At 37.7% G+C, this 14,686-nt stretch overlaps 1 protein-coding gene and 1 long non-coding RNA gene across 3 annotated transcripts; one reads left to right on the top strand and one right to left on the bottom strand.

Annotated features, from left to right (window-relative positions):
- Positions 1-1,371: 1,371 nt before the first annotated feature.
- LOC146688795 (uncharacterized) lies at positions 1,372-3,059 on the bottom strand. Its single transcript, XR_014916129.1, has 3 exons — positions 2,717-3,059; positions 1,923-1,983; positions 1,372-1,436 (listed from the first exon to the last, which is right to left on the bottom strand). It is a non-coding gene; the product is annotated as an uncharacterized LOC146688795 (long non-coding RNA).
- A 488-nt stretch (positions 3,060-3,547) lies between these two features.
- Positions 3,548-14,154, top strand: LOC146688794 (NXPE family member 3-like). 2 transcript variants are annotated; one of them, XM_085436436.1, is made up of 7 exons: positions 3,548-3,795; positions 5,677-5,830; positions 8,148-8,573; positions 10,686-10,978; positions 11,201-11,271; positions 12,202-12,408; positions 12,492-14,154. In XM_085436436.1, the coding sequence occupies exons 2-7, from the start codon at positions 5,711-5,713 to the stop codon at positions 13,043-13,045; spliced, it is 1,671 nt and encodes a 556-aa protein (XP_085292562.1). In that variant the 5' UTR covers positions 3,548-3,795; positions 5,677-5,710; the 3' UTR covers positions 13,046-14,154. The 2 variants fall into 2 exon arrangements, with proteins under 2 accessions (XP_085292562.1, XP_085292563.1); XM_085436437.1 differs by lacking the exon at positions 12,202-12,408.
- The last annotated feature ends 532 nt before the right edge of the window (positions 14,155-14,686 follow it).

Here is a 14,686-nt window from a genome sequence, read left to right as displayed (position 1 = left end):
TCTTTACAAATCCTACCATGTGAATTCATGGATTTTTTTTTCACATTCTGTCTCTCACAGTTGAAGTGTACCTCTGGTGCAAATTACTGACCTCTATCATCATTTTAAGTGGGGGAACTTGCACAATCGGTGGCTGACTAAATACTTTTTTGCCCCACTGTATGTATATATGTAGCTGTAGCCAGTCTTATTCATGATCTCACTGAGGCCTTTGCAGAACAGCAGTGGGGACAGCGCATCTCCTTGGTAGCACTTGATGGTGACTTACACTGTAAAAAAAATAACCCTATTCAAATTAAAAAAAATGATGTCCAGTTGTCACATCCAAAATATTTGGCTTTATAGAATCCAAATTGAGTCACTTGATATGACCTGATACTTTTATGTTGATATAAACAATATTACTAGACTTGACTGAAACTTTAAATTTTGCATTGATCCAAATTGATTTTTTTACATAGAACCATATTTTAATTATTGAACCAAGCTAATATATTGAAATTTAACCAACCTAATGTATTCACATCGAACCAAATTAACATGAACTAATATGTTTGTGTTGAAGCCAGGTAATTGATTTACATATATTCAAACTATATTTTTTACATTTCATTTCAGTTCAAAAATGCTCTGCATTTCCTATAAAAAACAAGACAGTTGGCCAACCAATTATTTCAAAATTATTTATTGTTCCAAACCATTTTAACTATAATCAATAGAGAGGATTAGTAATATACAGATTTAGTGCTACGGCAGAAATGATTAGAGAAATGTTTGTTTTATAAAACCTGCAATCTTTTGAAAACCAGTATAAAACCTGCAATCTTTTGAAAACCAGTATAAAACCTGCAACCTGTCTAAAACTGGCATAAAACCATTATAAAAACTCTTTTTAAACCAATTTGCAAGTACTCAAAAATGTTTATATGTGCACTGTGCCTGTACAATGTAAAAAAAAAATAATCTACACATGTATCAATGAAATCAACTTAAATCTCCCTTTCAAATGGGTGTTCTTATAAATTTTGAATGTAGAATACCACTGCAGGCCAACCAAGCAAAATAACCAAGCACACATGCACATGCATGTGCACATACACATGCACGCAAACACACTACTGTGCAGTGTTAAGTTCACAATTAAGTTTGCGAATCTTAGAGGTCATCTTGTTAAAGTCAAGCTCCATCATAATCTTTTGAAGAGCCTCAAAGGTGAACCTGAATCCTCGTGGATATTCCATATTAAGAGCATAACAGAGTCCAAAGACCATTGCCACTCCAGCTGCCACAGAAGGCAACTCATTCAGGACTTCCACACCATCAATGATTATCCCGATGTCTCGAGGCTGATGTAGGAGGCTTGAGTTGTCCCTGAAGACGAAGAGTGCCATGGTGGTACTCTGCAGCTCTTCCTCAGCTTCATCTTTCTGGGATATCTTGAGGTAAAATATGGAACAAAATGTACAAGTGAAGAACTGAAGTCTGGCACACCTGATAAATCTTTGACCATAATAAACTACTATTTTGATAGTTGTTTGGTCACAGACTATTAGAACAATTATTTGACTAATCAGATTGTGAATTGCATAATCATTAAATTAAATCAATGGTGGAACATTTTCATAAATGTTCCACAAAGCCCAAGAAAAAAAAAAGAAAACAATACAGAACCCTAAGATATTAACTTGATGAGTTGATTAATCGTTGCTGTCCTACATTAATCACTGCATTTAATAGCAGAGTTGTCAAATTTACATCAAGAGACTGCATCTCATGTAGAGACAGAACAGATATGGACATACCATGTATTCTTTTATCAAGTCCTCAACACATCAGCAAGGTGAATGAGAGGATAATGAGGGAGAGTCTAGATTATTATGAAATGTTTAAAAAGGATGTGCAGTGTAAATGCAAAATGATACCTGTTCAGATTAAATGAAAATGTATGCTTCAGCCATGGAATGGATGGAGCGATCTGTGGTTCTGAAAGCATACAGAAAAAAAAGAATGTTACTTCTCTATAAAACACATTACATAGAAAAACCAAGAAATACGTAACATGACATACCAAACAGTCTACAGACCAGCCATTAGCGACTAAGTTTGGCATAGGGTCAATTTTTTGCTGTTAAAATTAAAATTTCTTCAGAAAATGCACATTTTTCCGAGCCGCGCCTGAAAGTCAATTGAAGGAATTAGTCTTATGTCATTGATCTTATATGCTGGCTTGTTATTTCTGTCTCTAAATCATGCACATTAATAATTATCTTTTGCGCTCGGTGTACACACACATAACACACAGATATTTATATGAAGAGAGACAAACGTGCGCGCACAAACACAAGCTTGTGTCTAGAAACCGCGAGCTCACCAGAAAAATTCAAACGAAGCGGAGCACGGAGTTATACTATGAATGTTATGAACTATGAACTTATGCTAGCTAGCTTTATCCACCACCGATGCATCGTGGTAACGCTAGCTAGTTAGGCAAAAAGCCGTTTTTTTACCAGTATACTAACTTGTATTCCCGACTGTGATGGTCGGTTTCTGGTAACCAGTTCTAACGTTGCGCAGGATAGCTAGCTAGCTTATAGCTAGCAGCTACAATCATGCAAAAATTAGGGGTGGCTGTCGACCCAGCTTAAATGGGGTTATTTTCTGCAATTTTGGCAATACAAATTATAAAAGCTTTTGTAACACACTTGGCTTTACTTACGTTTATTTTCAGATGAAATTAATCAAAGATGTGACATGATGTTTCCAGCAGCCATGCAGAATAAAAATGGGTCCCGGTCTATTTCTGGTGGGCGTGTTCAAGTGCAAATCACTTTGACTCAAATTAAAGATATTATCTGTTCAACATGAAAAGAAATATATGTTTTGAGAGAAATCAAAAACTTTGCGTTGTGTCCTTTGTACAGATATTTAGTTTCATCCAAATCAAAAGTGGTATTTTAAAATGCAAAAAGAAAGGGTTTCACAATCAAATCAATGATTTTATTCTGTTTTGAATGGCACTTATTAGATTGAATGAATGACTGCATGTTAGACTTTTTTCAGTGTATCGTATGGGCTTGAAGTTGGCCTGTAGTGTTGCACTCCACATAGAGTTTCCGATGAAGGATCCAGGTGTGGGGATATTCTTCTTTTTGACATCCATAATCTAGAGGGGTTTTGGAGCCAGCCTTTGGACGCAATTCCCAGAAATAAGGAGTGACAAAGAGTGAGCAAATGTTCTCTTGTACAGCCACGACAATAATCAGGTGGTGAAAGGCCTTGTAGGAGGAGAACATGTTCAGAGGTAAAAATGTGTGGGGGGGCAGGAGTGCTTGATGAGGAACCCAACGTGGTTGTGGAGAGTCTCCCCTCTTCCAGTTATTGTGCCATTCTCATCCTCCATCCCACAGAGTAAAAAAAATACTCAGTAAAAGCAAAGGGGTATAGAGAGAAACACACTGACACTACTGGCCAAGTAAGAACAAAATCCAAGTCAATGCTGAAGTACTCCTGTCCATGTTTTTCTATCCTCCTGCGTGGAAAGTGGCGCCGCATGACGTCACACATAAACAGGAAATAACGATAGTGAGCGGTGCTGTGGAGAAAGAATTAAGAAATCACGACCTGTCGGATTTAAAATATTAACACACAAATACAATGTAAAGCTATCAGTAACAGTTAAGACGGACGAAGTCTGAGTTTGGTCCCAGTACGACGTGTCGTTTTCCCAGCTCCAGGAAATCAGCAGGCTCAATGGTCCAGAACGGCACAGATCAGGTCCTGCAGCACGTCAAACCTGTGAGTCACGCTTTGTGCTAAGAAAGACTTAAGTAGGGGAGACCGGGGATAGTTGTAACATTTTTGACATTTCTGTCTGTAAATTGGAGCTCTTTTAAGGTAGTGGATTCAAAATGTAATGCAAAGTATTTACATGTCTCGGCTATTAAATAGTGCAGCTATTTTCTCTGCAGCACAATTACCCATTGCATGGTATGGCCTCAAACACAAAGAGTGAAATGTTACAATTAACCCCATAGTCTGGGTTAGTTGTAACATATCCCGGGGTGAAATGTAACACAATGAAATAAGGGTACTAACAAAACATTAACATGTAATCTTTGTTTATTCAACACATGAATGCACTTAGAGCCATTTATGTAGCTGTGTGTGTGTGTGTGACAGAATGCAGAAATCTAGCTTTTGAACATATTCCAACCCCCCAAAAAAGACAAATTATGGAATTTTCTGTTTTCTGCAACTGAATATTTCATTAATTTTGGTTGGTCTTCCTTGCGTTTGGCCTCATTGGCTCAGTGGGCATTATAACCTACAACTCTTGCACCAATTTTGAACATAACAATGAAGCTGAAAAAATTTAGTTGTTCACCAGCATCGCAATTCCATTACTTTTTATCATGGCTTACCTTGGTGTGGTTTGCAGAGTGCTTCAGAAAGATGAGGAAATCTGTTTCTTGCACCCATCCTGATTTATTTCCACTACCAGTACTTCCTACTGGTCCATCTCTGACACAGTGTGGGAATGTGTATGTGTGGGAACACAAACAGTGGAGGAATTTTGTTCCCAATGGCATTAACCGCATATACAAAGGTGACCAGTGAACCTCTCTCTGCTGATGTCATTGCCCCAACTTGTTTAATATAAGTTAAAGTAATAGTGTGGTAAGTTGTAACATCTGCATTAACCCAGACTGTTGCTGTTACAACTGACCCAGACTCCTATAGCCATGAACTAGCTAACATTACAGCCAACGGCTAAAACATTAGCTCTAAAGACCTACACAGAATATATCCCCATAGACATACAAATAACATAATTTAAGTTTGATGAGTTTAACTGCAAAGCAGATAATGCTATTAGAAATTGAAATAAAGTAGAAAAACTTACTTTTTGGCATACAAATTACTTTTTTTCGTGTTAAATTGTTTGTGTTTGACAAAATGTGCTGATTTTTCACATGTGATAGCAGAACTGAGTTGGGCATGCACAGGATTAATCACATCATTTGAAACTTAGCCCTGATTGGAGAAATTGGAAGTGTTACAACTGACCCACGTTACAACTATCCCCGGTCTCCCCTACAATAACTAGAGTCAGTTATCCGCAAAAACAAACATGACGAGGTCATATTTGTTAGGATAAGACCATATGTCATTTATGTTTATTTATCCCAAAGTTGTGAAATTCAACTACAGCTGTCATAAGTGTGCGTGCGTGTGTGTGAAAACCTAGATGAATATGGAAATGCACAGTAGTTTATACAGGAACCATTTTCCTTGTTTTAGTTTTATATTGTTTTAAATGCAGGGAAAACGTGCTGCTGTTGTACTGAAGGGTTAAAGTACCAAATAATCATAAACAGCCAAAATAAATAAATATCTGCTTACACCTATGAGTAATGTTGAAAGCTCATTTATATTTTACAGGCTGGGCCGCAATCATTATAACGTTCAAATATTTTGATGAAAAATCACTCCATGTTTATTAGCTGGCAGATGTTCATCATCTTCTATGATTCCAGAGAAGTTTTATGAGAAGTTTTATGAGAACTTTTCTTTTCTTTTCTTTTCTTTTCTTTTCTTTTCTTTTCTTTTCTTTTCTTTTTGAATAAATAGTTACCAACCCTTTTTTTTTTTTTCTTTAATTTTTACCTGTACCAGGTGAGCTGGGAAAGATGAGTACTGTTCATCGATCATGAAATTCCAAGTTTATAAAAGAAAGGTCTGCACATGCCTTCCAAGGTATGGCTGCATCTTCCTATTCTTGGTCGTGTTTGCCTTAAGCTTCGTGATAGATTTCATGGACATCCTGGAGGTGAGGAATTGTTTTTTCATTCATTTATACATCTTTTCTCTTACGCTTGTCCAATTCAGGGTCATGAGGGCTGTCCCAGCTGTCTTTGGGGAGGAGGCAGGGTGCACCGTGCACATAGAGACAGACAACTATTCACACTCACATTCACACCTATGGACAATTTAGAATCACCAGTTAACCTAACCCCACTAATTGCATGTCTCTTTATTCATTTATTTGGGACTTAAATCATTTTAGGCAGTGAGATAAGGTTCAAGAACTGTGTTTTTAGAATAGTTTCATTTAATGACAGGCATTGTTTTTGTTTTGTTTTTTTACATTTCAAAATTAGCAGTGTAGTTTTCTTGCCAATGGTTTCTGTATTTAACTGGAATGTTGTAAATATAACCAGCAGACATGATGGTGAAGGATTGATCTGTGAACTCTATGTGGCAAATAAATGTCTACCTGTGCTAACCAAGAAGCATTGTAAACAGGTGTATTTATCTTATTTCCACCAGTCCTGATACGAGAGTAATTCTTTCACCTAGCATGTAACAAATAAATCTAAACCAATTTAAAAAGTGATTGGTGATTATACCCCCACATTCCATACATTATACACCTCTCCAGAAGTCCCACAGTCACTGTGAGTGGAAACACATGTAAAAAATGTTTGTACAAAATGGCCTTGGGCACCTTAAATAGCAACATAATGGCTTCTTACACAAAAAATACAATTTCTAATCTGACAACTTAACTATAAACTTTGAAAAAAGTAACAAAATAGGAGTATATTTCACAAATAATTATTTTAAATATTGCTTCAGTAAAAATGTTTAAAATCCACAGTATACTACTAAAAGTTTTCAAATCTATTACAATCGACTGTGCTGTTCTCATTGTCAAATACAAATTCTTTTCCATTATGTGTATTTTGTCGTATATGATAGGAAAGGTCTAGAAGTTACTCCATAGTCATTTGCAATTACACTGTAAGGAGGGGAAGTCTTATTTCCTATTTACCCATTGGTAAAACTAAATACCTACACTAACTGAGCAAAAGAATGAGAAACAATATACAGAATCTTCAAGTTTTATTTGTTTTGTCCCTTTTACCAGGACAAGGTAACTCCATAAACCTTTTTTTAGGTTTGCCCCCTTATGATTGAGGAGACACGCTGAAGCTCACTCACCAGATAGCTTCCAACTCTCTTTACTTGTAAGCACAATCAATGAAGAGCAGTTACAACCCACTCTCTGAATAATGATTTGTATTCACAATGTAAGAAGAGAAGGTTAACATGCTCCATAATATGGGCTGCATCAAAAATATTGTGCAGTTAAAATGTGCAAACATCATTGTTTTTTTTGTTGAAAAACAACAAAAATCTATCTAGTACGACCATCTTTTTTTTTAACTACTCAGAAGGTACTCATTAGTTTAAAAAAAATAGATGAAGTATCCATCCATGTAATTTGAAAGTTTTGTCATAATTTCTTTCTCTTGCAGTGTATTTTTAATCTTTACTGTAAAAGTCCAGGTCAAAAGAAAATTAAACCATGAGTCACGGGCAAGCAACATGACTTACTATGTGTTAATAGACCTCTCTGCATTGACTCATACTTGTTATTAATCTCTGTCTTCCTTCTCTCTCCCCAACCGGTCGCGGCAGATAGCCGCCCCTCCCTGACCCTGCTTCTGCCGTAGGTTTCTTCCTGTTAAAAGGGAGTTTTTCCTTCCCACTGTCGCCAAAGTGCTTGCTCATAAGGGGTCATACGATTGTTGGGTTTTTCTCTATATGTATTATTGTAGGATCGATCTTACAATATAAAGCACTTTGTTTGTATAGCGACTTTTGTATTGATTTTGTGCTGTATAAATAAAATTCAATTGAATTGACCGTGGACCACAAATTACGCCCTTGGAACTGTTCTGTAGGATGGATGTCTGGAAAGATGGCTGGCTTTGTTGCCTCATTGTCCTAAATAGAGCCAACATTGTGATAAAGTGCATGTTCATGGTAAATCATCTCTTTCTGTCAGTTTAATGTTAATGTTAACCCAGACAAACCTGAAGTAACTCAGATATTGGAACAAGCTCGGGTTTAGTGCACTCATTTGTATTTGACATCTTCACTGAATAGTTTATTAATTTTACTGAAGATTGAAGATCAAGCAGATGTGGATCATTAGACATTTGTATTGGCACAAATAAGACATGAAAGTAGGAAATACAATTTCAAGAGAAACGTTTTATTGTAATTTGTTAACTGCTGGCCATTTATTTGATGGATTTTTGTGTCTGCTGTGCTCTCTCTCTGTTTCCCATTTTCAGAATACTGTGAAATCTACCATCCATAGCTCATATGCAGACAGACATTATGACTTCTGCAAATTCCAACCACTGTCCCTTAAGGAGACTCGTGAAGAACACCTCCTATTAAAGTCCATCGCTTGGCCTGAAACTCCACCTTTACCATTTCCTCATTACCTGAGCAAGACCAGTGATCCCTCACACAGCAGCTTCACCATTCTCTCAGGGAGGGAAGACGGAGAGTGGCACAAAGATGATAACCTGGAGATTCTGATCAAAATGTACGACTTCCAGGGGCTTCCAAAGAAATTTGGGGGAGACGTTTTACTTGCCCGGCTCCATAACCCGACTCTTGGTGCAGGTGTGGTAGGGCAAGTGGTGGATCATCTCAATGGCTCCTATTCTGCTGTGTTCTATTTACCCTGGGAAGGAAACGCAGAGGTTGAGGTGATGCTAAAACTGAATTTCAATGTGATCATGGTCTTTCAGTCAACCTTCCTTTTTAATACAATATGATCTTCAGACAAAGGTAGGATTCTCATTTCAAGATAGTAGACTAAACAAGACACAGGTGCAAACGATTAAAATAAGGATAGGGAAGTAAAATTCAGACACAGGAGACAACTTTCAAAGTAAAACACAGAAATGGTAACAGAATCTAACCAATCAGACACAATTCACACTTGACATAAAATGAACTAAATCTGAAAGCCAAGCTATAAACACTGAAAAAAAAGGTTTCAGGTCCTAAAAGGACATGGAAGTTAGCTCTAATTTGGCACTTGTCACGTTTAACTTTAAACTTTGTTAAAACTTCAACTGCACCCAGTCAAAAAGCCACACTCTAAAGCCGAGACCACATTTTTGTGCATGACTCTTACTGCAACCAACTTTAAGCATCAATATTATGTGATACATCATACAACCTCACTTCCAAAAAAGTATGGACGAAGTGATTTGCAAATATCATAAATCAAGATTTTCTTCATAATAGAACAATATAACAAGTTTAAACTGAGAAAATGTCCTGCTGTAAGGAGAAAAAATGTCATTTTGAATTTAATGGTAGCAATACATGTTGAAAAAGTTAGAACTGGGTCGTGTTTACCACTGTGTGGCATCTCTTCTTCTTTTAACAACTAAGGAAACCAAATTTTGTATCATCCTCACTTGATATAGGATTCTAGTGGCTTAACAGGCCTCATTTTATTTTCCTAATGTTGGTCAAAGTCTGTACTGTAGGTAGCCCAATTAAGCAGTATGTGACTCTTCTACTATGAAGCCATGATGTTGCAAAAGATGCACTGTTTGCTTTTGCATTCTCTTTCTGAAACATGAAAGTCTTCCCATGAAAATGCCATCATCTAGATGGGAGCATATATTCCTGTAAAACCTGTAGAAGAACGGATCCTCCCACCAAGCACTGATGATGCTTTTCCACATGTGCAAGCTGCCAGTTCCAATAGCATTAATGTGGTGCGCCTGACATCAGAGAAGCAGGCTTTTGAACGGAGTGCTACTAACATGTTTCCTTTCCTCTTTATTAGAATTTCAATTCATATGACCACAGAGCAGTTTTTTCCACTTTGTCTTAATCCAAATGACCTTAGCCCAGAGATGATAGTGGTGTTTCTTTATCATGTTCACATGTTGCGTCTTCTTTTCAGGATAGATCTTTAACCTGCACTTGTGAATTGCATGGTGAACTGTGTTCACGGAGTGATTTCTGGGAGTGTTCCTGGGGTCACACAGTGATTTCCATGACAGAATTATGCATGCTGTCTGTAAGCCTGAAGGTCATAGCTATCTAATATTTTTTCCCCTTATCCCATGCTTACAGAGATTTCTCCAAGATGCTTGATGATATTATATATTGTAGGTGCCGAAATATGCTAAGTGTTTTCAATCCTACATTTTGGAGCATTGTTCTGAAATTGTTCCACAATTTGTAATTTTTGCATATTTTCTTTTATTCAAAGAAACTGGGCCTCTCTGAAATGTTCTTTATACCCAAATATGTTACTACCATGTTGCCCATTAATCTAATTACTGCCAAATCCAACTGTGTTTTAGTAGAGCTCACTTTTCCACTTTTCTTTCCATTATCCCAATTTTTTTTGAGATGCTGCCATCAAATCCAAATTGAACTTCTATTTCTTAGAAAATAGTCAAATCTTCAAACTTCTAAAAGTATGTTTAAAATGAACAAAGAAAAAAAATGTATATATATAAAATGTATTTCTGTTCCCTTACAGATAAATACTCAGAGAGTGCACTGGTGTGGTAGCGGTTTGCACTCCTGGAGTACTTCTTTTGCTTGTTGATTTCTAAAGCAACTAAAACCATATTAATACTGATAAGATGACCACTATACATCGATATACATGATGTCTAAAAGTGTGGTTTGCATATTTAACTTCAACCATTTGTTCTTGTCATAAGCAGTATGCCGAGGCATGATCATTATGACGTCATCATGATCTAAGGGAAGTTTAGCTGTGCTGTATGCCAATCCACAGGGAAATACACAAATAGGAATGTCATTCTTTGTCCTCCCAGGTAACACTGGTTCACCCCAGTGAGGCAATCACAGTGCTGCGCAGTCTGACCAGAAAACACCCTGACAGGATTTACTTCAAGAGCTTCTTCCGCTCAGGCTACATCAATGAAACTACTGTCTGTAACGTATGTTTGCGTCCAACCCAGCAGCCTGTGTGCAACTACACTGACCTCAGTACAGGCGAGCCGTGGTTCTGCTACAAGCCAAAGAATCTGAGTTGTGATACCAGGATCAATCACTCCAAAGGAAGGCTTAAAAAAAACCTCAAGACCACAGAGACCCTTTTTCAAAGGTGTGTATATGCCACATTATCTGTGTGACCTAAATGGGGAATTTCTAAAGTCGAGGCAAAAAGTGGGTTTTGAGGCTTTTCTTCCAAAAAGCTAATTATTTACACTCTGATATGAAGAAAACTTCGTCTGTACTTGTGTTAATGGTAAATGGGCAAAAAAAAGGGTATTTTTGTTTTGTTCTCTGCAATCTAAATCATTTTGTTGCGTGTGCTTTGCCTCAGTGATGTCAACATGAAAGTCTCCATTCCAGCTTCAGGACCTTCCTGTGTCACTGTTTTGCCAAAAACTAAAGGTAAATTACAAGTTTTCCAATTTTTTACATTTTTTTTAGTAGTATGGAGTAAGCTAAAAGTTTTTGGATGCGATGTTAGTGTTCATGTGGAGAGATAATCCCTAAGAAGTTTTTTTCAGTGCTCCTTCAGAAGCTTGACTGCTACACATGGATCACTCCCTGGAAGCCATGTTCTGTGCCCTTGCAGTGCTGGGTCTTCGTAACTGTGTCAAAACACAACTTGTCTTGATCTCACAATTTTCTTTGCACTGTGTGTGGGCCCACAGTTGTGTGCTGATACATACTACATGTTCAGTTTCCAGTGGATATACTCAGACTTCCCAAAATGTTACAGTACAGCTGTCCTTCAGGAATTCACCTGCACAAACCTGTAAATGTCAAACAGTGACTACAGTTCCAGTTGATCTCCCACTGGATGTGCTCTCTGCACAAATTTAAGGTCCATAAGTAAATGTAAGTGATTATAACAGGACCTTCCAGATGCAATTTAAAAGTAGCTGCAACAGAAGAGTGTCATAAATGAACCATGAGCAAGAGATAAGGTTTTTGGTTTTTCTGACTAGTTTCCAAAATGTTTTGATCACAACACAAGCTGCACTTAGCAGATAAAATGCTGAATGAAGTGCACCCTCTCTCTTTAATCTTCAGTTTGAGGCAAGTTTTCAACATCCACATATGTGGTGAGTTGTAAGGTTTACAATCAAGACAGATTATGATATGTTCAAAGCTGCCATGATTTCATGTAGATGGCCACAGGGTTAAACTGTTCCAAAACTAATATAGTGGTGTGAAGTCTTGCATCTGTAGTATGATGGTAGAGTGGCTTTTTTTCTCTGGAATTTGCTTAACTTACGCATGATTGCCACAGTAAGATTAGACTTATCAGCTGGTTAAAAATATACTATTATTTATTTTTTAACGTCTTCTCAGGTTGGTCCATGGTGAGTAGGCGCACTGTGAAGTCTAGACCCTCTGGGTATTATTTCCACGGTGTGTGGCGAGCATTACGTGGCCACAGAGTTCCTCACTTCAACACTTCCTCAGCTATCACTCAGTGTCTGAAAGGAAAGGTGGTTCATATATACGGAGACTCCACCGTCAGGCAGTGGTTTGAATACTTTAACGCAACACTACCAGGTAGCTGCTCCACAAACCTCTCTGGCAACAATTTGATTTTTTTCACAGTGAAACTTAAATCATTCTCTCTGTATTATTTTCAGATCTTAAGGAGTTTAACCTGCATAGCCAGAAAAAAATTGGACCTTATATGGCTCTAGACTATGTGAACAACATCTTGGTGACATACCGCTGCCATGGTCCTCCTATCAGGTTTTCCAAAGTCCCAATCAGCGAGTTGCGCTATATTGCCAACGAATTAGACAGCTTGACTGGAGGCAGCGATACCGTCGTAGTTCTTGGCATTTGGTCGCACTTCAGCACTTTCCCCGTTGAGGTCTACATCCGGCGTTTGCAGAGCATCCGCAGGGCGGTGGTGCGGCTGCTGTCCAGGGCTCCAGATACACTGGTTGTCATTCGGACTGCAAACCCAAAAAATCTGACGCTCTATGAGACAATCACTAACAGCGACTGGTACTCGCTGCAGCGTGACAAGGTGCTCAGGGCCATGTTCAAAGGACTGAATGTCCATCTGGTGGATGCTTGGGAGATGGTCGTGGCCCACAACCTGCCACATGAACTCCACCCACAGCCTCCAATTATTGAAAACATGATTAATGTTCTCTTGTCCTACATATGCCCTAAAAAAGGTGGCTAGATGTGATTGTTTTTCAGCAGCCCATGCACACACACATTTATTCCTTGCTTATTTATAACAGAGATAAATAGTAATGAATAATTAAACTGAGCCTTTGGATTCTCATGCAACAATCCAGGAAATACTGGAACTCCTTATCTGACACACAAGCAGGATTTACATAAGGGAATATTGCCTCATACAGGCTCATTCCAATGAACCAATCTATGACACACTATGAATGTTTTATTGACAGTAGGTTGTAATTCAAAGTCACTTATTGAGTAGTTTACTCATTACCACAAAAGAAGTAAGCTTCACTATGCTGCCTTGCTTCCAAAGAAAATGTGTTTCGCCACAGTCATCTTTTCAGTGCAACTCTTATTGTGTTTTCTGCAGCAAATCAAATAACACAAAAAGGCAAAATAAAAACGTAAAAAGGGGTAACATTGAGCAAAGTTAGAAATAATTCAAATGTTTGCCATAGATATATATTCAGGTGGACATAAAAATACCGAAATTAATGCTACTAAGAAGGGACATAAGATGGGATATAACATCTCGAAATAGTCACTGATTGTTAATTTAATAATGCTAAACATTACTTTATAAAATATGTAAACCCTGTAAAATGACGTCAGATTTTACACAACACTGCCAGTGAATTTGCATCTATTTCTAGAGTACTGTTGGGAGCATTAATCTGACTGACTTCTCAGGTATTACCTCTAGAGTTAAGTGTTTACTGAAAATATCACAAGACACGTGAATGTATTTTCTGGATTCATGAAAGGACAAAAACAAGAAAAATGTTCTCCAGCTGAATGAAAAGAAAAAGGAAGTCCTTGTCTTTGCCCGTGACAGATTAAGTTAATGACAACTTAGGTTCTCTTGCCACATTTGCTAAATCTTCTATCAGGAACCTTGGTGTAACGTTTGACTCTGTCTTCACTGTCAATGCTTACTTTAAATCTCTGGTTCGTTCTTATTTCTGTTACTTGGATCACCAGGTTGAGTTCTACTGTGTCAGGCTTTGGATTGATATTTGTTATTTATGCCTTTATTTTATCACATCTGGATTACTGTAAATTCATTGTTTACTGGTTTTAATAAAGCATCCTTGGAATGCCTGCAGGTTGTTCAGAACGCTACCCACATACATTAATCCAGGTGCACTGACTGAATTATGCTAAGGACAATTTGGAGAAAAATTATTTATACCAAAAGCATGACCTGTGGTCAGATGAGACTAAACTAGGTCTATTTGGGTAAAGAGATACTGCTCATGTTTGAAGAATGAATCCATCCACAACCCAAAGAATACCGTCCCCAAAGTAAATATGAAAAAAAGATATGAGAAGATTTTGAAAGTAGTCAGCAGCAAAACTTGGGTTCTCGTGTTCTCTTTCAACACGACAATCTCCAAAAATATACGTTGGCATTCTGGTCTGCACATAGCCCTGACTTGAATCCCATTCTCAGGGGTGAAGACCAAGAACCATGCCAGAAGATGGTCAAATCTGGAGAAGTTTAAGAGATTTGCCAAAGAAGAATGGTCTAGGACTGCTCAGGTGGTGCATGTGAGACTTGTTGAAAAAGACAACAAAGGACTGCTGGCTGTTATCCAGCAAAAAGGATTTTCAACATAATTACTGGCAACAG

The sequence above is a fragment of the Copadichromis virginalis genome, linkage group LG17 (assembly GCF_057382275.1).
Source record: "Copadichromis virginalis isolate Kocher_CV1m ecotype Utaka linkage group LG17, C_Virginalis_male_GT1.1, whole genome shotgun sequence".
Lineage (NCBI taxonomy): Eukaryota > Metazoa > Chordata > Actinopteri > Cichliformes > Cichlidae > Copadichromis > Copadichromis virginalis.
This window is presented reverse-complemented; position numbering and strand designations above follow the sequence as displayed.